The following is a 22,878-nucleotide window of genomic DNA, read 5'->3' as shown; positions in this document are numbered from 1 at the left end:
TATAAAGACAAAAGCTGCAATCAAAGAAGTTAGTTTGTCATGATAACATCTTGGTGACAATGGTGTAAATGCTTTCCAGGGAAAGCGCAGAACTCTGGCCAGGATACTGTCGACCTGTCAAAAGCTCAAAAGGTGTGAAGTCGGGTCATGTTGCAGAAGAATGTATAGACATTAATGCAATAGGCAAAACATTCAGTCAGTTCATTTTAGTGTGTACACAGATTTTAGCCAATTTTCTGTCATATCTATAATTATATTTAATGCCGGCAGTACTATGAAGATGAGCCAGACCCAAGGAATGCTCAACAGTTTTCTGTTCCTGAGATAGGTCGACCCAAGGAGGTAAAGAAACCAGACCTCCGCCACTGTGGCAATTTGACATGTACAGCTGTACCCACTTATGCGCATTCAAGTTAGATGTTAACCCTTAAATCTTTTGCTAACTTAAGTGATTCAACTATTGGTATCATTTAGACTTTTCCAATTTATATGCCCTAACCTGTCCTCAGACTTCCATCATCTGCTCTAAAACAACAGCCACCAGCAAACTCAGAACTCTAGGAGGAGATGTCAATTACAGTCCAGTCAAGACAGGCTATAATTAATTTTTTTTTAGACCCAATTCAGTGATAGGTGCACAATCACAGGAAAGTCGTTTAATATATGTATGGCATTAATAATTGAAACTATTCTATATTGTCTTTTAAATGTCAGAAAGTAAATTAGGTTTAATTTCCAACTGATATGACTAAGTGTGTTATTATAGGCTTTTTTATGGTTAATATAAGGCTTACGTAACATTCGATTTTTTTTTCCAATTTGCGACTTTCGGTTTTGTCATTGTTCCCAACTCCTCGGCTTCATGCACTGGATTTATGGCAACTGAAACATTTGGTAAAGCTGTGTCAGCCATCTCATACCTTTTTTATTGTTCATCAGTTAATTTGGGTGACCACCCCCTCTTTGCCAATTAGTAGACCCTTTCCCTGTAACACCCATTTTGTGGCCACTAGTGACAAGCATTCATCTTCATAGTATAATTTATCGTTTCTGTCATAGAACAGTGTGCAGTGCAGGGGGTCAGATGGTGGTAAGTGAATGCCTAATTGGTTAATCCTGGGTTTCCAAAGGTTGTATAGGGAGACCAAACTGTCAGGGCTTCAACCTGTGTTGTCCAGCTCCACCTAGTAGAAATCAGCACCCTCCCACTACTTGCATGTGAACAGTAACCACTGTCCATCTAGTGACGCCCCATGTTTTGAGCAGTTAAATGACCTGTCATTAGGGAAGGTGATGATAACCCCATCAGGTGAACCCAATATGCTGGCTCCCAGTTTAACTAATAAATCTTTCCCCAGAAGGGCCACAGGCACAATTGTTGAGTAGAGAAAACTGTGGCTTAGTTGCTGGTTAGCCACGGTGACGGGTATTGTTTTTTGTAGCTGGCCATCTTTCTGCTTCCCCAGAGAACCTATTACTTCAATTGTCTTGCTTGACAACATATCATCAGTCACTGCCCCCTTCGTGACTGTAGAAAGTGTGGCCTCAGTATCCACCAAGGCTGTTAATGGCCTAGCGTTGACCATTATCTACAGTAGGGGTTCGGCCTGTCCCCCCCTGCTGGTTCTCTGTGGGTCCCGTCAATAAGTCTCCGCCTCATCCCCCAGGTCCCACACTGGGAATTGAGTGGGCACCTGGTTCCCCCGGGGTTTAGGGGCTGGGGATGATGGGAGAGTTTGTATTGGTTCAGGTCTCCTGCCTCGACCAGCAGCCCCACCTCTTCGGTGATCCCAACCCCCCGCAGGTTGGCTGTTCACTGGATACTGATCTCGCCAGTGGTTTAAATCTCCACACAACAAAACAACCCTTGTTGGTGTCCCCATATCTCCAATGGCTGATTGGACATTGATCTTTCCTATAGTTTGGGTTCACACACACAAAACAACTCCAAAAGTTTTTTTTTTTTTTTGGTCGCCCCCTCTATGATATTAGTTTGGCTGCTGTGTGTATGTCTGTGGTGCTGTGTTGGGCTGAGGCATAATGGTGACTGTGTGTAAGAAATTAGTGGTTGTGGACTAGGTTGTGGTGGCTGCACAGGCGACATAGCAGGTACATGAGTCAGAGGAGCAATGACTTGTTGCATTTGTGTATTTTGTCTTACGGCCATCTTATTCTGTAATTTAGCTTTAGCCTCTTACAGCTGTAGTTTTAACAGCTGTGACTTAATCTTTTCTAGCTTTTCTTTGTGTTGTTTCAATGTTATATGTGTTTATTCCTCCATTCCTCAAAATTTTTTGGCCAAATTTGCGTTTGTGTCTTGTCTGATCTGTACATCCCAAAATATACTTCAGCTGCTTTTATCCTTCTTTCTGGCTGTAGCTTTTTTTTTTTTTTTTTTTTTTCTTTGAGTCTGCTTGTGCTATGGCCAGTTCCGCTACCCTTTTCCACTGAGCCTGAACTGGAGGATAGCCATATTCCTCACATTCACGATCAAATTCTCCCTCCATGTTGTTTTATGTTTTCAATTAATCAGTGAAAAAAATATATATATTTATATATATAAAAAATAAAAATAAAAAATCAGCTGTTTATAACACTTAAAAATGCAACACAGGAAAAAGTTTATAAAATAGCCTGGACTCTAACCAGGGCAGGGAAAAAATCCCTGGACTTTAACCAGGGCAGGGGAAACGTTGCCTGGATGATGAAACAGGTCATGGTCCAGTACTCACTGACTTTGTCAGATGGTGTGAGGAGTCATATCTTCAGTTAAACATTTTAAAGACAAAAGATATGATCGTGGATTTTAGGAAGGCTGCTCACTCACAGGTGAGCACTTCCATTAAAAATCAGACTGTGGAAAGTGTGCAATCATATAAATACCTTGGCACAATTATTGACTCTAAACTTTCCTTTGATGAGAATTGTGCAGCAGTGTGTAAAAAGGGGCACCAGCGACTATTTTGCTTGAGAAAGTTAAATTATTTCCATATTGATAAACAGATGATAAATCTATTTTATCACGCCTTTCTTGAATCCGTTTTATCCTTTGCTCTGGTGTCATGGTTTGGAAATCTTTCTGTCAAGAATAAAAACTCACTAAATCAAATAGTTAAGTGGTCCAGTAAGCTGACCGGGGTGTCACTAGCCAATCTAGAAGCTGTGTACACCAGGCAGCTAAAGAGAATTACAAATTCAATCTTAAATGACACTGCTCATCCCCTACATTCAGAGTTTCAGCTCCTTCCCTCCGGTCGTAGGTTTCTAGTATTAAGCTGTAAAACGAAACGTTACAAAAATAGTTTTATACCAGCAGCCATTAGACATTTAAATAAGATTTAAGCAGAGATGTTTTAGTGACCTGTATATTTTAAATCATTTTAAATATTTACTTGGGGGAGGGGGGTGGACACTTAAAGTGATTATTTATTTATCCTTTATGTTTATGTTTTTATGTCCTAATGCGCATTTGTTGTTGTTACTGTGTGAGTTGCTTTGTGTGGCACTGTTGTAAGATGAGGACTCTTGACTGCAAATCAAATCTACCTTCGGGTATAAATAAAGTAACCTAACCTAACCTAACCTAACCTGGACTTTAACCAGGGCAGGGGAAACGGTGCCTGGGCTTTAACCAGGGCAGGGGAAACGGTGCCTGGACTTTAACCAGGGCAGGGGAAACGTTGCCTGGACTTTAACCAGGGCAGGGGAAACGGTGCCTGGACTTTAACCAGGGCAGGGGAAACGTTGCCTGGACTTTAACCAGGGCAGGGGAAAAGTGCCTGGACTTTAACCAGGGCAGGGGAAAAGTGCCTGGACTCTAACCAGGGCAGGGGAAAAGTGCCTGGACTCTAACCAGGGCAGGGGAAAAGTGCCTGGACTTTAACCAGGGCAGGGGAAAAGTGCCTGGACTTTAACCAGGGCAGGGGAAAAGTGCCTGGACTCTAACCAGGGCAGGGGAAAAGTGCCTGGACTTTAACCAGGGCAGGGGAAAAGTGCCTAGGCTTTATTCACTCATATATCTCAACTTACTTTTAATATTTAATTACTTCAGTTTCAGTTTCTCATTCAACACGCAATTTTAGTAATAATCAATAGCAGAATTTTGGTAGAAACAGGCTTCTGCTTACCTTCTTTTAGTGACGGGTCAAGTGTTGAATGAAGAAACGCCGCTGAAGTTCAGTGTGGAGTTCGAATTATCAACTCCTCCTTTCAGACTCCTTTGTTGACCGATCCGGGTGCCCCCTCCATTTTGTTGGACTATTTCTCACTTGCCTTAGTCCACCCCAATTCAATAATCGGTCAGGAGCAGGCCCGGATTGGCTAATCGGGAGGACCGGGAGAATTCCCGGTGGGCCGGTCCGTTTTTTGGCCGCGAGGGCCGGTGTCCCTAGTTCCAGAATCTGTTGCTCTCAGCAGTCACACTTTTTAAAAATAATTTATTTATTTACTTGACCACAGCCTTCTTATTCATTATTTTACCGCAGCTCTGCTCTTTTTCTCTACTTATTTTTATTTATCTATTTTCTCGTAGCCTCGTGAGCAGGATGCAGCCTGCAGGTTAATGATGATATAACTAGATAAGTCACTTTTCAATGTACAGCTGTTGTGGTACAGTGGTTAGCACAATAGATTATGACGCGGTCAACCTAGGTTCGGTCCTTGTCTGAGTAACAATTATTATTATTATTTTTTTTTTTCATTTTTATTGTTAAAACATAATACTGTAAGGGTTGTTGAACATTTGAAGTTCTAAAAGTGCTGTTTTCTCAAAAAAGACGTGATAGTGTAATTAGAAACTGAATTGGAAATAACCTTATTTTAATATAGTCAGTGGTGAACTGAGGTGGGCCGGTCTGAGGCTTGAAACTCCAGGGCTGAAAAAGAGTCCCACTCCGGCCCTGGTCAGGAGTCAATCAATCAAAATCAAATGAATTTATTTATCGAGCATAAGTGAATAAAGCGAAGATCAGGATCCTGGGCTTTTGAAGAACCGTCAGCCAAGCAGTCTGGATGTCCAAAAGCTCTCGAACTCTCTCGACTCCCTCCTTTTATCCATCAGCAGCGTTCAATCTTTTTGGCCACTCCTCTGATCAGTTACCCCCAATCTCTATTGTTGCCATCAGCTGTTTTCAGGCAGAATCATCTCTCAAAAGTCTGTGGGCTGCAAACAGAGATACCTCTGCACACAGAAACAAAAGGGCAAGTGAAAGTATCACTCCTCCTTGACATACTTGACACTACTGACATCTGGGGTGCAGCAAGCAACTGTAGCAAAAAATCATCAAAGCACAGCTGAGCATCATAACTTCCTTATAGAATTATCAGGATAATATCAATTTTATTAAAGCATCATACATCACGCATACACAAAGAACAGTATAAAAATGCTGCATCTACCCACATCTGCTTTTCCTCATAGTCCTGTCTATGAACTCTTGACCTGTGTATGCACCCATCTAGGGGAAGCCCCTCTTGCAGATCTGTCTCCAGCCAGCACCCACACACAGCTCTTGTGGTTTTAGCAGTTAGTTAGAAACACATTATAACAGGGGTTAAGTAGAAGTACGCTATATCAGGAGACATCGTCATATCTGACAAAAACACATATTGTAAATAATGAATAGTGAGGTAGATGGGAGTATATTCCTCCAATAGCAAAAATATATCAAGAGAAAAGAGTGATTAGTAAGACAATAAGGCAATATTTTCCTCATTTGCTCCAGTTCTCTTTTCTGTGTAGAAAAGTCACACATCACAGCTGCAACCCAGACAAGGGCTTTCTGCAAGACTTGCTTGTTACAGATTTAGTTATTTGACATTATAGGGGTGGAAAGTTCCTGTCTCATTTTAAGGTCAAACAGAATGTCTCATCATATCACTGCGTGGACTCATTAGATTATCATGGTTCAAGCAAACACATATACATATGCAAAATAAGCATGACCACATGTATTTAATTCAAAAGAAGCATTAGACTGTAATTTTATTCCTTCAGTACTTGGCACTGAGAATGACAGTTTGACACTTGTGTTTCAAACCTCTCATCTGCTCAGCCTTGATATTTATTAGTATTTAGGCCAGTTTTATGAATAAATCAAATTATTGAACTGAATAAGAGCTAATTCTGATGAAGCATCACTGTCATTCAACATTCATTAACCTGCTCAAAAACTGAAAACTCGGTAGTGAAATGTTGTTCTGTTGATGTGTGATGTTGCTGGCTGCAAAACAATGACTTTGCTCATTTGTTCACACAAGTGTGGTTTTAGATATTTCTGCTCTTCCTCTAAAAAGTAAAGTAACATAGAGACCAGCTCCTCTAACACACACACACTTACTCCACTGCAGACATGATTCACACTCTGATTCTCACTGGGGTTTTGCTTCACATTGGAGGTAAGTTATAATTCCTTTTAAAATTGTATTGTTAAATTGTTATATGGTCTGTTGTTCAATTAATGTGTTACAGTTGTTTGATGCTAGTTTTTCTTCACTATACATTTACTTCATTAGTGTTTGTGCAGTTTATGAGTGTTCTTTTGTGTTTTCATTTACATGTAATCTTGTCTACAGATGGAGCTTGGATTGATAAACTGAATATAGGAGTGAAATCTGGATTTCCAGGCATTATTCCATGTCAATATGTAGAACAATATCAAGAAAATCTTAAGTATTGGTGTCAGGGGATGTTTTGGAGCTCTTGCACTATATTGGCATTTGGAAATGGCCCAAGAAGTAAATTTTCCATCACTGATTACCCAGCACAGAGTATCTTTACAGTGGAATGGCAGAATCTGCAGCCGTCAGACTCTGGATATTACTGGTGCGCTGTGGAGATCGGTGACAGTGAGAAACCAGACGCTTCTTATTATTTGTATCTGAAGGTACAATCAGGTAAAGAAAACCTTTCCAAATCTCTATTTTATTTCCCTGACAAATAAATAATGCAAAAGGTTGTGTTATTTGTGAGGTTTATTTCTGTTCACACAAGTGGAACTGAAAAAGGAGTTAATTAAAGTGTAGGATGTGCGATGACTAATGAAAAAACACAATGTGGCCTCGACTACTGCAGGTCTATATTTAATTGTTGAGATCTCATGACTGTTCTTCTGTCAAAGAGAAGGTGCAGACCCAAATAGGTCCCCAACAAGTTGCAATTCAAATTACAGTCTTGTGGGATGTGTTCCTGGCTCTGGATGCTCTGATTAATGTAGCAGTCTTGTGTATCTGTGATGATTATATTGTCTGAGTTCTAAAATAAATATAGATGAAACACACTCACCGCTAACATGCTCTGAACCAGTGTTTGAGTGGCAGTGTATTTACAGCTGTGTATTTCTGTTCAGTAAAAAGTTGTATTGTCATCTTGACTGTTTTCAGCTCCTGATGTGTCTGTGAAGAGCAGCAGTGTATCTGGACATGAGGGTGGTAATGTCAGTGTCCAGTGTTTCTACAGTTCAGGATATAAGGCTAAAGAGAAACAGTGGTGCAAATATAAAGATCAGAAGTGTTTATACCCAAAAAAGAATACTGGTACATCCCAGAATTCATCAGTGCAGATCAGTGATGATGGTAAAAGCTCCTTCACTGTGCTGATGGCCGGACTGAGACTCTCTGATTCTGGATGGTATTTCTGCTCTGTTGGAGATCTGCAGGTTCCTGTTCGACTCACTGTCACTAAACCTGAACCCAAAGGTAAGATCACAAAAAGTGTAATGCTATTACTGTCCTAAAATGCCCTTGCTGCTCTTTACTCTAATCTTTAGTATTGACAACTACTCCAACAACTACACCTAAGACAGAAATGTAAGTTTAAAGTTTTTAACTATTCAAAAAGAATCAAACGCATCCAAATACTTTGGTTGTCGGAGTTATATGAAATGAAAATGATTTGAATAGGGTGTAACATCACTTTACATGCTTTGACATTAGCCTATTACTTTATGAATTTGCCACTCTTAAAATGTAATTACTGTATTGAGTTATTCATTCTGGCTGCAACACACTTGCAGGTGTGTATTAGTGAGTGATTTACTAAATCAAGCTAATCATTCATATATTTACAATATTTCTATACTTATATTTTTCCCCAACACACATGTAGCCATTTAATTAATTATGCTTCTTATTTTACATTGCTTTGCAGAAGCACAACACAATCATCTGCCAACAAAACTCCTACAAAACTATATTAATCATGAATTATTCAGGAATTTAACATTTGTTGTCATTTGTGATAAATTTGATTAATAACTAATTGTGAAAAAATAAATTTTTCTTATATAATGATTTTTTAGTTCCCCTTCGGGGGGAACTCCAGCACTATAAGTGGATTTGATGTTAAAATCCACGTATGGGAGGTTCGGTTCAGAAGCTACTCGTCTGAAAGAGTATTGAACGGGCCAATTAAGAATGAATTGGCAGCGCAAGTCTGCGCAGGTGTGCGGCATATGCAATCAACTGAGTATATAAGCACGCCTGGCGCCAGCAGACGCTATTCTTTTCGCTTCAGAGCCTTTTCTGATCAAGCTTATGAGGGTTCCTCCTGCTGATCTACAGCCATTTCGAGAGAACGATTGCATCCCGGTCCAGAGCGAGTCCACGCAGCGGCAGACGGTCAAGCTGGGTATCTCCCTTGCCTGGCGTCCCTTTGGGTCCGGTCCTCCAAGAGCAGTGCGTATTGTTGCAAACTTCCTAAAAGAGCAACACAGTCGTGCAGCACGTCCTTTTCAGGATGGCGCTCCGACTGTGCGTTTCTGGTTGCGGGGGTTTCCTGGCTCCGGATGATGGACACGATCACTGCATTACATGTTTGGGGGTCCAGCATGTTAATGTGGTGCTCGGGGGCGGTTCATGTCGTCACTGCGATGCCATGACCGTTGCGCAGTTGAGATCGCGGTTAGCTTTCGTAAGAGAGCGAGCCACCCCAGTTGCCTCCTGCTCTGCAGCGGGCGCTCGGGCAGATCTGAGGGCTTCAGCGAGAGACAATCCGCCGCCCACGGGCTTGCGGGCCTCTCGCTCCTCCAAGCGCTCCATCCAAGCTTCGGGTACTGGGAGTGATCCGTCTAATCAGATGGTAGCTCTCACGCTCGCTGACACCGGAGATCAGATGTCCTCCGCGGCATCGGAGGGTGGGCTTTCATTGTCCGACGATGATCCGGACCCGCTCGCCCCCTCTGGGCAAGCGAGCGCCGTCAAAACGGATCCCGAAGCGGACATGTTGGCCGTGCTTTCTCGGGCTGCTTCGGCCGTCGGGTTGGAGATGGTTTATCCCCCAGCCCCGCGGCCGGACCGACTAGATGGGTGTTACGTAGAGGATCAGAAGGCGAAGCCTTCGAAGCCTCTCGTCCCCTTCTTCCCGGAAGTGCACAGTAGGCTCACGCAGTCCTGGAGGGCACCTTTCTCTGCCCGCGCTGCGTCCGCCTCCGCCCTCACCACCCTGGATGGTGGAGCTGCCAGGGGGTATGAGGCGATCCCGCAGGTGGAGCGCGCCATTGCGGTCAATCTTTGTCCGCGTGGCGCCCACGCTTTGCGTGGTCCGCCCCGTCTCCCATCCAAAGCCTGTAAGTTTTCTGCCTCCCTCGGAGCTAGAGCTTACAAGGCTGCAGGCCAGGCAGCTTCCGCCTTGCATGCGATGGCCACCTACCAGCGCTACCAAGCGCAGGCGCTAGCCGAGCTGCACGAGGGTGGGTCTAACCCAGGCTTGTTACACGAGCTGCGTACGGCGACCGACTATGCTCTCCAGACCACTAAGTCAGCCGCCTGCGCACTGGGGAGGACGATGTCCTCACTTGTGGTCCAGGAACGCCACCTCTGGCTAAACCTGGCAGATATGCGCGATGTCGACAAAGTTCGCTTTCTTGACGCGCCCATATCCCAGGCTGGCCTGTTCGGCGACACCGTCGGTGAACTCACCCAGGAGTTCAAGGCGGTGAGCGAGCAGTCGGATGCGATGGGCAAAGTCATCTATCGGCGGGGCCGTAAGCCCGCTCCATCCCCGGCCGAGCCATCCACCTCCGCTGCTCCTCGCCGAGGGCGCCCACCAACGGCCGATGCCCCGCCCCCGCCTCCGGCGAAGCGAACGCGTCGAGCACGCCGAAAGCCGGTAGCCCCTCCTGCCCAGGGCGCCACTAAGTCCGGTAAACGGACCGTGAAGCGTCCCTGAGACAGGCCATCCGGAGAAGAGGAGACTTGCTCTTTCCCCGCTGGAGGGCGGGGCCCAAAATCCAACGGTACTTTTCAGTGCCACCAAAGTTTCGATCAAAGAGCATTTTCTCCCTTCCCCGGATGTGACAGCTCAAGCCCCGCCAGTCTGGGACGCGCTGCCTCTCAGCTCGCAGGGCTTGCATGCTCCGCCAGCGGCTCTCAGGCGCTGGGGGGACGGTCTCCCTTCTCCCAGCCCCCAAGCCCCCTCTCAGGAGAAAGGGTGCGGAGCCAGAGCGAAACGCTCTCCTCCAGCTCTTCTGTGGGACCCTCGCGCTCCCCGGATCAGCACACCCGCTCCTCGCTGCCCCTCCGCGGTTACGTCAACGATTGCTGCGATGACGTCATCGATTGAGGGCTCTGCCTGCCTGGTTAGCGCGGGCCAGCCCCTAGCGGTGGCTCATACGCACGATCAGACTCGGCTACGAACTACAGTTCTCCAAACGGCCTCCCAGGTTTACGGGCGTGTATTTCACCAGGGTCAATCCCCTGTCCGCCCCTGTCTTGCGAGAGGAGATTGCTGCCCTCCTGGCGAAGGATGCAATCGAGCCGGTACCTCCAGCCGAGATGGAGAGCGGGTTTTACAGCCCGTACTTCATCGTACCCAAAAAGAGCGGTGGGTCACGGCCAATCCTAGATCTGCGCGTTTTGAATCGCTGCCTTCACAAGCTGTCGTTTAGAATGCTTACGCAGAGAAGCATCCTCCGATGCGTTCGTCCTCAGGATTGGTTTGCAGCCATAGACCTGAAGGACGCGTATTTTCATGTCTCCATTCTTCCACGCCACCGTCAGTTTCTGCGGTTTGCGTTCGAAGGTCGAGCATGGCAGTACAAGGTCCTCCCCTTCGGGCTCTCTCTGTCTCCGCGGGTCTTCACCAAACTCGCGGAGGGTGCCCTAGCGCCTCTGCGGCTTGCGGGCATCAGCGTACTCAATTATCTCGACGACTGGCTGATTTTAGCCCACTCTCGGGAGCAATTGACTGCGCACAGAGACGAGGTGCTCCGGCATCTCCGCCTACTGGGGTTGCAGGTCAACTGGGAAAAGAGCAAACTCACCCCGGTGCAGAGGATCTCTTTTCTTGGGATGGAGCTGGACTCGGTCACCATGGTAGCGCACCTCTCCGGAGAGCTGAACTGTCTGAGGGAGCTCGACAGCAAGTTAGTGGTCCCACTGAAATATTTTCAGAGGCTCCTGGAGCATATGGCTTCCGCTGCGGCTGTCACGCCGCTCGGATTGCTCCATATGAGACCACTTCAGCACTGGCTTCAAGATCGAGTTCCGAGACGCGCATGGCATGCGGGCACACACCGAGTCTCTGTTACTGTGCTGTGTCGCCGCACCCTCAGCCCCTGGAACGACCCCTCGTTCCTGCAGGCCGGTGTGCCTCTGGGACAGGCGTCCAGTCATGTTGTTGTTTCGACAGATGCTTCCAGCAAAGGCTGGGGAGCCGTGTGTCGCGGGCATGCAGCTGCGGGCCTGTGGGTAGGTGCCCAGCTGCATTGGCACATCAATCGCCTAGAGCTGTTGGCAGTGTTCCTTGCTCTCCGCCGTTTTTCTCCGGCGCTGGGGCAGCAACACGTGCTGGTCAGGACGGACAGTACGGCGGCGGCGGCTTATATCAACCGCATGGGGGGTATGCGCTCTCGCCGCATGTCTCAGCTCGCCCGCCGTCTGCTCCTCTGGAGTCACCCGCGGCTGAAGTCGCTGCACGCCATTCACATCCCAGGTATGCTCAACCGTGCAGCCGATGTGCTCTCACGGCAGCAGATTCACTCTGGAGAATGGAGACTCCACCCCGAGTCTGTCTAGCTGATATGGGCGCGATTCGGGGAGGCCCAGATCGATCTGTTTGCTTCCCCCGAGAACGCTCATTGCCAGTTGTTTTATTCCCTGACCGAGGGCTCTCTCGGCACGGATGCACTGGCCCACAGCTGGCCCCGGGGCATACGCAAGTATGCGTTTCCCCCAGTGAGCCTGATCGCGCAGTTAATGTGCAAGGTCAAGGAGGACGAGGAGCAGGTTTTGTTAGTTGCGCCCCTCTGGCTTAACCGAACCTGGATATCAGAGCTCTCACTCCTCGCGACGGCCCTCCCTTGGCAGATCCCTTTGAGAGAGGACCTACTTTCTCAGGGACAAGGCACCGTCTGGCACCCTCGTACCGATCTCTGGAACCTCCACGTGTGGTCCATAGACGCGAGGAAGACTTAGGTAACCTGCCGCCCGCGGTGGTTGATACCATCACTTAGGCTAGAGCCCCCTCCACGAGGCGCGCCTACGCCCTGAAGTGGAGTCTATTCACTGAGTGGTGTGTCTCTCGCAGAGAATACCCCCGAAATTGCCAGATTAGTGTTGTGCTCTCTTTCCTTCAAGAGAAGTTGGACAGCAGGCTGTCGCCCTCCACTCTCAAGGTTTACGTGGCCGCCATCTCCGCTTATCATAGCGCGGTAGCTGGCGGCACCGTGGGAAAGCATAACCTCGTCATCCAGTTCCTTAGGGGTGCTAGGCGAATTAATCCATCTCGCCCCCCTCTCATGCCCTCTTGGGATCTCGCCCTCGTTCTCACGAGTTTGCGATCCGATACCTTTGAGCCACTCGAATCAGTATCTCTAAGATTTCTGTCCCTGAAGACAGCTCTGCTGGTTGCGTTGGCCTCCATCAAGAGGGTCGGGGACCTGGAGGCATTTTCAGTCAGTGACTCGTGCCTGGAATTCGGGCCGGATTACTCTCACGTCATCCTGATACCCCGCCCCGGTTATGTGCCCAAGGTTCCTACCACCCCCTTTAGAGATCAGGTAGTGAACCTGCAAGCGCTGCCCCCGGAGGAGGCAGACCCAGCCCTTTGTTTACTTTGTCCAGTTCGCGCTCTGCGCATTTATGTGGACCGTACAAAGTATCGAAACAAAGATTATCCCACTGGATTGTGGATGCCATTTCACTCGCTTATTCGAGTCGAGGTCAGCCGTGTCCCCCGGGAGTACGTGCACACTCCTCTCAGAGCGTTGCATCCTCTTGGGCGCGTGCACACGGCGCCTCTCTAACAGACATCTGTAGAGCTGTGGGCTGGGCGACACCCAACACATTTGCAAGGTTTTACAATCTGCGAGTGGAGCCGGTTTCCTCAAGGGTATTAGGTAACCCTTTGGTGATTGAGGAAACAACTTGGTAGGGTGTTGAAACACGCTTGCTGCGCCATTCTCCCTAACACGGAGGTACGTGCGCCTTTTTATCTGTCAGTAAAGTTCCCCGTCAGGTGAGCCCTGCAGATTCCTCCGTGGCCCCCAGCACTGACTCAGCGGAGGAGTCACTTGCTGGCCCACTACGTTGTAGGTCTACCCGCTGGTCAGCCCGTGTTTTGGGTATAGGTGCCTGCTATGCGTGATCCCCACTAGGCGATCCCATATGCTTATTTCGCCACGGTTAAGTCCCCCCCCCTGGGCGGACCCGTGTCTTCCCTCTCCGCTAACCACTCTTTTGCTATGCGTACTCCCCCTTTTTTAGGGCTAGTCCATATGTAAATTCTGCCATCTACCCCCCCCCTTGGGTAACGGATGGCCTCCGCAGCATCCTCCCTATCGGGATTGCACGCTTCCCAACGTACTGTCGTATTTCCTAGAATTATCTAGATGCTCACGACTTCCCAAAAAATATATCTAAATCCGTAAAACTTCTGTTGAAGTAGGATAAATTAGGGCCAGGGACACGTTGGAGGACCGCGCCTCCCATGATGTGGGTGCGTCACGCTTGCTTGACTATCCCCTCATCGGGGGCGTTGGTAAGGTGCAGTCATTGTGGCGCTTTCCATACTTCTCCCATTTCGTGGATTTCAATCAATCCACTCTATGGCACTGAAGTTCCCCAACCGAAGGGGAACGTTCGAGGTTACAGAAGTAACCCTTCGTTCCCCGAGGAGGGGAACGGAAGTGCCATACTCCGTCGCCATAATGACTGTCCCTTAGCTGTTTGAAAGTCTCTTCAGCTTAAAAGGATAGTGTCTGCTGGCTTCAGGTGCGCTTATATGCTGGGATAATTGCCTATGCCGCACACCTGCGCAAGCTTACGCTGCCAATTAATTTCATTCATTGGCCCGTTCAATACTCTCCAGACAAGTGGCTTCTGATCCGAATCCTCCCATTTCGTGGATTTCAATCAATCCACTCTATGGCACTTCCGTTCCCCTCCTCGGGGAACGAAGGGTTACTTCTGTAACCTCGAACGAGCTAACTCATGACTAAATGGAGGATGAAGGTGACACATAAGCATTTTAGAAGAAGATGCATCCTTCTGTAATATTTTTCTCATCTTTAATCTTAAATCCAAATTATCCTTAAGAAAATTAACCAGTTTAGTTTTGCTACAAAATAAAACAATAGCAGAACAAACAAACCTTTGACTTAATTTGAGTTTGACTCCCCTGTTTTAGAGTGTAGTTTACATGAATACAGTTTTGCTATATTTTGGTAAATGACAAAAAAAAATATTATATGTGGATTTTAATTGTACAGTAAACAAAAACACGAGTATCCACAATAAATTGGTGTGATTTTTCATCTACTGTATGTGTGGTGTCATTTGTTGGTGATTTTTACCTCTTACACCCAAAATATGAGCAATATCTGTATCAGAGCTTTATAGTGTACCTCTTTTCTGCTTAGTAACATTATGGGCCCTAGCTTGACGCAAGAGTCGTTTTGAGGCGTTGCGCTACGCTGTTTAAATAGCAAATGCATTAGCGCTGAATTGTGCGCCCATAGGCGTTCTGGTCTAAAAGGAAGGCGTTCTGAGGCGCACGACTGGCGCATCGCTATTTTGAGAAACTATAATAAATTTTTCATTAGACCAAAACTAACCCGGTCTAAACTCTGAAACAGAGTTGCGCCTCGCTTACGCACTGCTTAATACGCACAAGAGAGCAATAGGCAAATATCAACAATTTCAACTATGAATTTCAACCAGGATCTCATCACGCAAGGCGCACTGTTTGCACTCGATGGCTCTCGCTTGTTTATTAATGCCTGTGACAACGATGACGTAATTTTCACAGTGAAGTGTGAAAAAAGAAAAAGGTCTCTACCATAATCTATGCAAAAGTTATTACATTCCAAATGATGAGAGGTGCTGTACAAGCCACAGGGACTGATCCTTGTTTACATATTTCACTATTCTTTTGTTTGATCAAACATAATTCACTGTGTTTGGACCACATCAGACATATAAAAGGATTACTTATGCACATCACCTCAAAAACAGAGGAAAATGGCCCTGAAGCGCACAGCATAAGGTAAGAGATGACAGCTGTCTGTGCTATCTGGGGCTGCTTAGTGATCATAAATGTATTGTTTACATTTCTGCGCCATGGAAACACCACAATTCATTCAACAACTGTTTGGCATATGAATAAAATTCAGTAAAAAGAATGCTAGAACTGCATGAGCACTGGCAAGAGCTTTCATTTGAGCTATAACTTGTACATGTGTCATATAAAAAAATATGAAAATGAACCAATGTAAAATATCTAGCTGGGGTATCCAAATTACTGTGTATTTAAGTGTAAATAACTTTTATACAGTAAAATAAAAACCAAAGTGATGTATATGTGCATAAAATATAGATTCTACACTTTCAAACGACACCACTTACGGCGGTCTAGTGCAATGCTAGCCCTTTAAATCTGAAAGCGAAAGTCGATGACGTAACGGACCCGGTACCGGGTCCGCAGAGTTTATGTGTGTAGTTTTGTTGTTGTCCTATTCATGGCGCTGTAATACAATTGGAGCACCAGGGTGAGCGTTAATAAAAGAGAAACACAGAACCTGAACATGGTAAAAATAGTATTGAAATAGAAATGTGATTGTGCAGAACGAACAATTAGGGAATGCTGTTTTTGTTGTCAGAAAATTGTTGTTAGGGAATAAAGATTTTTATGTGATTTATAAAGAATTAAAAATAAAAATGCTAAAATAATACAAATAAATAAATCAAAAACATTTTCACAATTAAAATAACACTTGTTTCGTGGGTGCAGTTTGACACGTGTGCTTCAAACCTCTCATCTGCTCATGTCATCATAGTCTGTTCACAAACTGAAGACTTGATAGTGAGATGTTGTGTTGTTGTGTGATGTGTTGCTGCACTGTAAACCCTAATGCTGTAACTAATTAATTGAATTGAGTTCTATTAACTTAAATCATTAAAATTCGTTTATCTTAATTAACCTTGATGAGTATTTAGAACTTTTTCTTATTTTTGAGTTTGAAAAAATTTAATCTTTCAAGTAAGGTGAACAATTCTGCTGGGTTTAATTTATACAAAATGTCTCTTTTAAGTTTCATTAACTCAAAATCTGTCAGCCCAGTGATTTTGCGTCTGACGTCATCCAGGTTCACGTACGTGCTCATGCTTCATTCGTTTTTTTCAAGATGGCGGATCGGCCTCGCTTCACACTACAGTAAGTAAAATATTTACAAATCCAAGAAATATTAAATGTATGTTTTAATTAATATAATCACAGTAACAGTTCAATGTAATGTAGAGTTAATCAGGGTGTGTTTACATGTCGTACATTACAGAAAACATGTTTAGCCTCACTTGTTGCTAACTAACGTTAACATTGCTGTTTAAAAAGTTAGAGTCAGTGCAACGTTAGCGTTAGTTATAATGTGTTAACTCTGAATTTTAACAGAGTGTGATAAAGACAAAAATATTTAAAATCGGCAGATTACATTTTTAAAAAAAAAAATAAATCTTGGCGCGAGTATGCCTTTTCTCAGCCTGTGCTGAAGTTGTCATGGAGACGCGCGCTCTCACAACCGCATGTCATGGCGCTGCGCTGAACTCCATCCAGTGTGTGAATGTGGTATTATCTTCGCGATCTGTAGGCACTTCGGAAACGAAAGGCGCAAGAAACATAACGTTAATCATAACTCAAATGATCTCCGCCTAAACACTTAACGGTATTTTCTGATGACGCGCAAAAACGTAATCTCAAAACTTAACTCTGTCACACGCAGCTTGTTGCTTGCTGATCCATGTATGAGGATAGCCTGACGGAGAACATTTAAGCTGCGCTCCTCACCTGAGCAGGTACAGAGCAGAGCTTCATTTTACACTACCACATTGAGGTAAAGTTGGTTTTATATTCATACATTCATTTAGTAACAACTTGTGACTCGCTCCATAAATTGTTTACCATGGTTCTTTGTCTATTCGTTCTGAAATCACATGCAAGTATGACATGAAAACAACATTACACTAAATGCACTATTTTTTTTGACCGAACAATGTTGTACTTTGAAAGTCATTGGCTGCTAATATGATTTCACCATTAAGAATATGCAAAAATTACCTTTCTGAAATTATATTATTAAGGAGAAAGTCTGAATGTGTAAATATAAAACTAACTTTACCTCAATCACCAGCACTGATCAACACTTAATATTTCCTTGCGCTTAAGACGACATCTCTGCATATCAATGATTACCTGATTAATGCGATCAGTTAAATGAGTTTAAATGTCATTTAGGTCAAATGTATTTTAAAGGTATGATAAAAGTTTTTTTTTTTCAATCTATTTTTTAAAATGTTTACTCTGGAGAGAATATAAACAGCCTAAAAAACAAAGTATGCATATCTATAACACATTAATACAAAATTATGTCATTAAATAAAATAATAACAAAACAAAATATTCAAGACGTGGTAAACAAGACATAGTTTTCTGATGTGCAAATTTTGTAGCTTAAAATATATTTATATCTTAAAAATATAAATATTTTAGTCTATATATTTTTACATCATTAGACAATAGGGTAAGTTTTGTTATTTCTAGCTTTTAAAATCAGGCCTTAAATTTCTTTGTCGTCCTATTCAGTTTTAGAAATTTCAATACTGTTTAAATTAAATCTGTGTTCATCAAATCAAAGCAACTAACATGATAATCAGCTCTATTGCTAACCGTTTTGGAGGTTAACGTTAGACATCATGCAATTGTACTACTTCCACTCTCAGCTAAATGACACTGTGACTTTGTGTACATACAGAATTGAAGGTCGGGTGTTGCTGACTACAGATAGGTTCTTAAATGGAGGCATGTGAAAGGTGGGTAAAATATTTATTTTGTACTACTATGCCTGGCATATCCAGATAAAATAAATATTACAGTGTATTTATCAATGATACTTTTGCAGCAAGGAAAGTGAAACTTCAGCTAGACCTTGAGTTCATTTTACAACATGAAGATCCTGCTTTCAACATCTGATCAACACCTGATTTTCATCTGAGGTAAAAAATAGATAAGTAAATGAAACATAATAATAATATTAATACATTTTTTCTAGAATTGTATATTTTGTGGTGTGGGTTTGTTTTATGAAATTCTCTCTTGTTTCTTTTTGCTGTTTGCAGAGTACCAACATGTTACAAATGAGAATTTTCCCCACAAATTCTTTGCACAACTGGACCACCACCTATTTAATTTGATGACAATTTCAAGGCAAACAGCATCCAAAACTGGCAAGACAGCAGATACCCTGGCTAATCTTTTAAAGGTTTATGATGAGCAGGTATGTTTGGGGTCACGTGTTAAAGTATACATTAAAATATAATTTGAATTTTTTTTTTTTTTTAAGTTTTAAAAAATTGATTTAAAATCATTTATTCATCATTTATTATACTTGATTTCCAGGAACTGCATGATGTCAGTTCATGACGGACTACTCTTATCAGAGGTCTTTTGGTCTTGCTGCGTGAGCGTGACTTAAGATTCTTTAGGAACACCCTGGTAAGACTTCATTCATTCTTTTCACAATTAGGCATGTTTAATGAAAAGATGAAAGTTTTGAAAACTTTTACTTAATAACATATTTGTAATCACGAATAGTTGATGAATCATATAATATTGGCTCAGTCATTTTGATACTGTCCTTACATTAATATGCTTGAATTATATTTTTAGATTGATAATCCTGCTGACTGAAGATGCTTTATTGGCCCTGCATTCACTGAGGGTCTCTGTTGTCCTGAAGAATGAATTGGACACCACCCACAGCACACTTCCAGACCTTTCTTGTCTTGTATGGATTAATGTATGCTCTTCACATAATATATAGTAAAGGACTTTGAACTTGTGCAAAAAGTTTTGCTTGGCATGGATGATGGAAAATAAAAAGTCTCGTAGCATGGAAACCTTAAAGAATGAGTTGATGTAGAGCTTTTTTTTATTTAATAAAGACTGTCTCTGGGGTAGTAACTTCAAAACATTTATTTAACTTTAATTGGTAAGTATGCATTTTATTATATATAGGGATAGTTTGTCCAAATGTAAAATTCTGTCATTTACTAACTCTTCACTTGTCCCAAACCTGCTTGAATTTCTTGCTTCTGTTGAACACAAAAGTTAAGTAAAGCTGACAACCTGTAACCACTGACTTTCTAATAGGAAAACAAATACTGTGGAAATCGGTGGTTACAGGTCTCAGCTTTTTTTTTTTTTGGTCAAAAATAACCTTTTAAGTGTTCAACAGAAGAAAGAAACTCAAACAGGTTTGGAATAAGTAAATGACAGAATCATAGTTCAACCAAGACTGAATATATATATATATATATATATATATATATATATATATATATATATATATATATATATATATATATATATATATATATCTGCTCTCCGTTAAACAGAAATTGGGGGAAAAAATAAATGGGGGCGAATAATTCTGACTTCAACGATATATATATATATATATATATATATATATATATATATATATATATATATATATATATATATATATATATATATACAGTTTCTGTGTAGTTTACACTAAACGAGTCACTTCACAGAATGTGCACTTATTTTTTTAACGAATGCCTTAAGACTAAGTTTTACACTTATTAATGTATTATTAAATTTTATCAAACTTATAGTTGTTTTTTCTTGAGGCTCTTATGTCTGATATCATATTTACATTGTGGGTAATTTTTATTAATTTCAGAATAGTGTTCATTTTCAATCTCTTTATGTCTAATAGTTTTTATCGTTTTAAGACATTTGTAATTGCATAGGAGACAAATTTGAAAGTACTGTTGGACATTTTTTCTTTAAAAATAAATGTCTAAAATGGTATTGTCTGTGTGTTTTAAATTACAGATTTATTTTGACAGATTTATGGGGTTTAAAGATTAAAATAATAGCTAATTTTATTTGTGAAACTGACGATGGAGAAGTTAATTTTAAAAAATGCTATCAAAATGTATGAGCTGGGTGACTAAGTATGTAAAGGTGAGATAAATAATTAAAAATAAGTTAATTGCTATTAAAATGTATGAGCTGGGTGATTTAAGTATTTAAAGTTGAAAGAAATTAAAGCAATTAAGTTAATTGGTATTAAAATGTATGAGCTGGGTGACTAAGTATTTAAAGTTTGGAAAAATTAAAACAATTAAGTTAATTGCAATTAAAACGTATAAGCTGAGTAACTTGGGTATTTTAAGTTAGGTAAAGTGTATTGCATGAGTACAACGAACTCAAAACTTAATGTTTCTGTTTACTTAAAACAGATAATTTCATAACTTAAAAAATTTGACGTAACTGATTACCTCAAATTTTTTGAGTTTTGTCAACTTATTCGGGATTACAGTGTGACTGCAGAACAACTATTTTGCTCATTTGTTCACACTTTTGTGGTTCAAAGTACATTTCTGATCTTCCTCTAAACCCGGAGAGTAAAATAAAGTGATCAGCTCTCTCTCTCTCTCTCACACACACACTGCAGATATGATTCACCCTCTGATTCTCATTGGGGTTTTTCTTCACATTGGAGGTAAATAGTTATAATACCTTTAAAATTGCATTGTTACACTATTATATGGTCTGAAGTTTGCTTAATGTGTTACAGTTGTTTAACTTTAATGCTAGTAATTCTTCAGGGTCCGTGTACATTTTGTTCATTTGTTTTCCATTTTCAAACGGAATAAAGGAAATGGAGAAAACGGCCGTTTTTCCGTTTTTCTTTTGCTCACGAGAAAACGAAAAACGAGATTTTGGCTGGATTTTCGTTTTTTGGTTTAGGGTAGGAAAACGGATAAACGACTTTAAAATTCATTTTACACATGTAGGCGGTGCTGAAACGCCCACTTTCCTCTAATTGGTTAACCAAATCTGCGCTCGTGACGTCGTCCTCAAAATAAAAGCCTTACACGCAGGCTTTTAATTATTATTATTTAATTATATATTAACTAAGTTTACATATTCTATCATTTGAACCACACACAGTTAGCAGGCTTACATTCATTGCGTATGTATGAATTAAATAAAAACGTAAAGCAGTATTCTTAGACATTTGTCATTAAAATAAGGTCATAGTTCACTGCGAAGCTTCTTGCTGCTGTGCACCTGATGCTGAGCAAAGAAAGCCATTTCCGAGCAGCACCTGGTTTACATGATTGTTTCAGAGCAAGGGCTTTATAATGATAATAATAATAATAATAATAATAATTATTATTATTATTATTATTATTATTATTATCAGTTACTAGTGTTTTTATTGTTTGGTGTGTTTTTTTTCTTTTTAATAGTTGTTAGCAGAACCAGAATAAGAACACTTTGGGCCCTGCTATAAAAACAAAGGGTACCATTTGTTTTCATTTATTTCTTCCTATTTTAATTATATATTGTAATTATTTATTTGATAATTAATACTATTTTATTGTAACGCCAAAGTAGGCCTGTCTTATTATTTTTTTTTATTATTAAATTTGCTGTTATTGTAGGCTAGATGGCAGGCTTTAAATATTTTAAATAACATTTACTCATAACCTTACTTATTCGAGAGCCGAACCTAAAAAAGTTTAAGTGCAATAAGCCTGTACAATAAAGGGAGCCGCAATGCATATTTCTAGCGCATTCTTTCCCTCAACAATTATTGCTGGAATAATGAAATAAATTTCAAATTAACTAATTAAACACATTATAGTTGATAAAAAAATTGTGTCTAGTAGTTCCGACAAACAGATGAGCTCGCTATGTGCGTTGCGCTAATAATTTGACATTTGCTCTTCTTGAGAAAGTGCTACAGCGGGCCCTGCTATTTCACATATAAGGTTAGTGATACGTATTTTAAATTAGTATTGCACATTATTCATTCATTTTCTTGTCGGCTTAGTCCCTTTATTAATCTGGGGTCGCCACAGCGGAATGAACCGCCAACTTATTTAGCAAGTTTTTATGCAGCGGATGCCCTTCCAGCCACAACCCATCTCTGGGAAACATCCAAACATACACACACACTTATACAGTACGGACAATTTAGCCTACCCAATTCACCTGTACCGCATGTGTTTGGACTGTGGGGAAAACCGGAGCACCCGGAGGAAACCCACGCGAATGCACTACACTACTGAATTAGACACACAATCTATAAAAAAAACTTGATGCTTATTTACATTATCTAAAGTCATTTCTTACGAGGTAGGATCTGTTGTTGTATTATATATTTTCGTTTTAATATGCAAATAATTTTCTTTAATTTGTAATAGGCCTATTGTCCCTCATTGCATAAAATAACCAGCCTTTGTATTCAATATGTTTGTAAATTGTCCATCCAGTTTGACGCAAGCTAAACAACATTTTGGCCTGTTTTGCTTATTAAATGAGTGATTTTCACGGAGAAACAAATC

The 22,878-nt window shown here is 42.0% G+C and overlaps 1 protein-coding gene and 1 long non-coding RNA gene across 5 annotated transcripts in view; both read left to right on the top strand.

Moving 5' to 3' along the window:
* Positions 1–6,328: 6,328 nt before the first annotated feature.
* The window catches only part of pigrl3.10 (polymeric immunoglobulin receptor-like 3.10), a 36,384-nt gene continuing 19,834 nt past the window's right edge, over positions 6,329–22,878 (top strand). For 2 of the 3 annotated variants that reach the window (XM_073911607.1, XM_073911603.1), the window contains exons 1-3: positions 6,329–6,396; positions 6,574–6,894; positions 7,381–7,695. In XM_073911607.1, coding sequence (XP_073767708.1) covers positions 6,351–6,396; positions 6,574–6,894; positions 7,381–7,695 — 682 coding nt within the window. In that variant the 5' untranslated portion in view covers positions 6,329–6,350. 3 annotated transcript variants of the gene reach the window in all.
* LOC141378940 (uncharacterized) lies at positions 16,604–19,389 on the top strand. 2 transcript variants are annotated; one of them, XR_012394722.1, is made up of 7 exons: positions 16,604–16,648; positions 17,211–17,283; positions 18,240–18,297; positions 18,387–18,480; positions 18,604–18,761; positions 18,884–18,979; positions 19,154–19,389. It is a non-coding gene; the product is annotated as an uncharacterized lncRNA (long non-coding RNA). The 2 variants fall into 2 exon arrangements; XR_012394721.1 differs by lacking the exon at positions 17,211–17,283.

Source organism: Danio rerio, chromosome 2, assembly GCF_049306965.1.
Source record: "Danio rerio strain Tuebingen ecotype United States chromosome 2, GRCz12tu, whole genome shotgun sequence".
Lineage (NCBI taxonomy): Eukaryota > Metazoa > Chordata > Actinopteri > Cypriniformes > Danionidae > Danio > Danio rerio.
The sequence above is the reverse complement of the archived record's forward strand: the minus strand, read 5'-3'. Positions and strand labels throughout refer to the sequence as shown.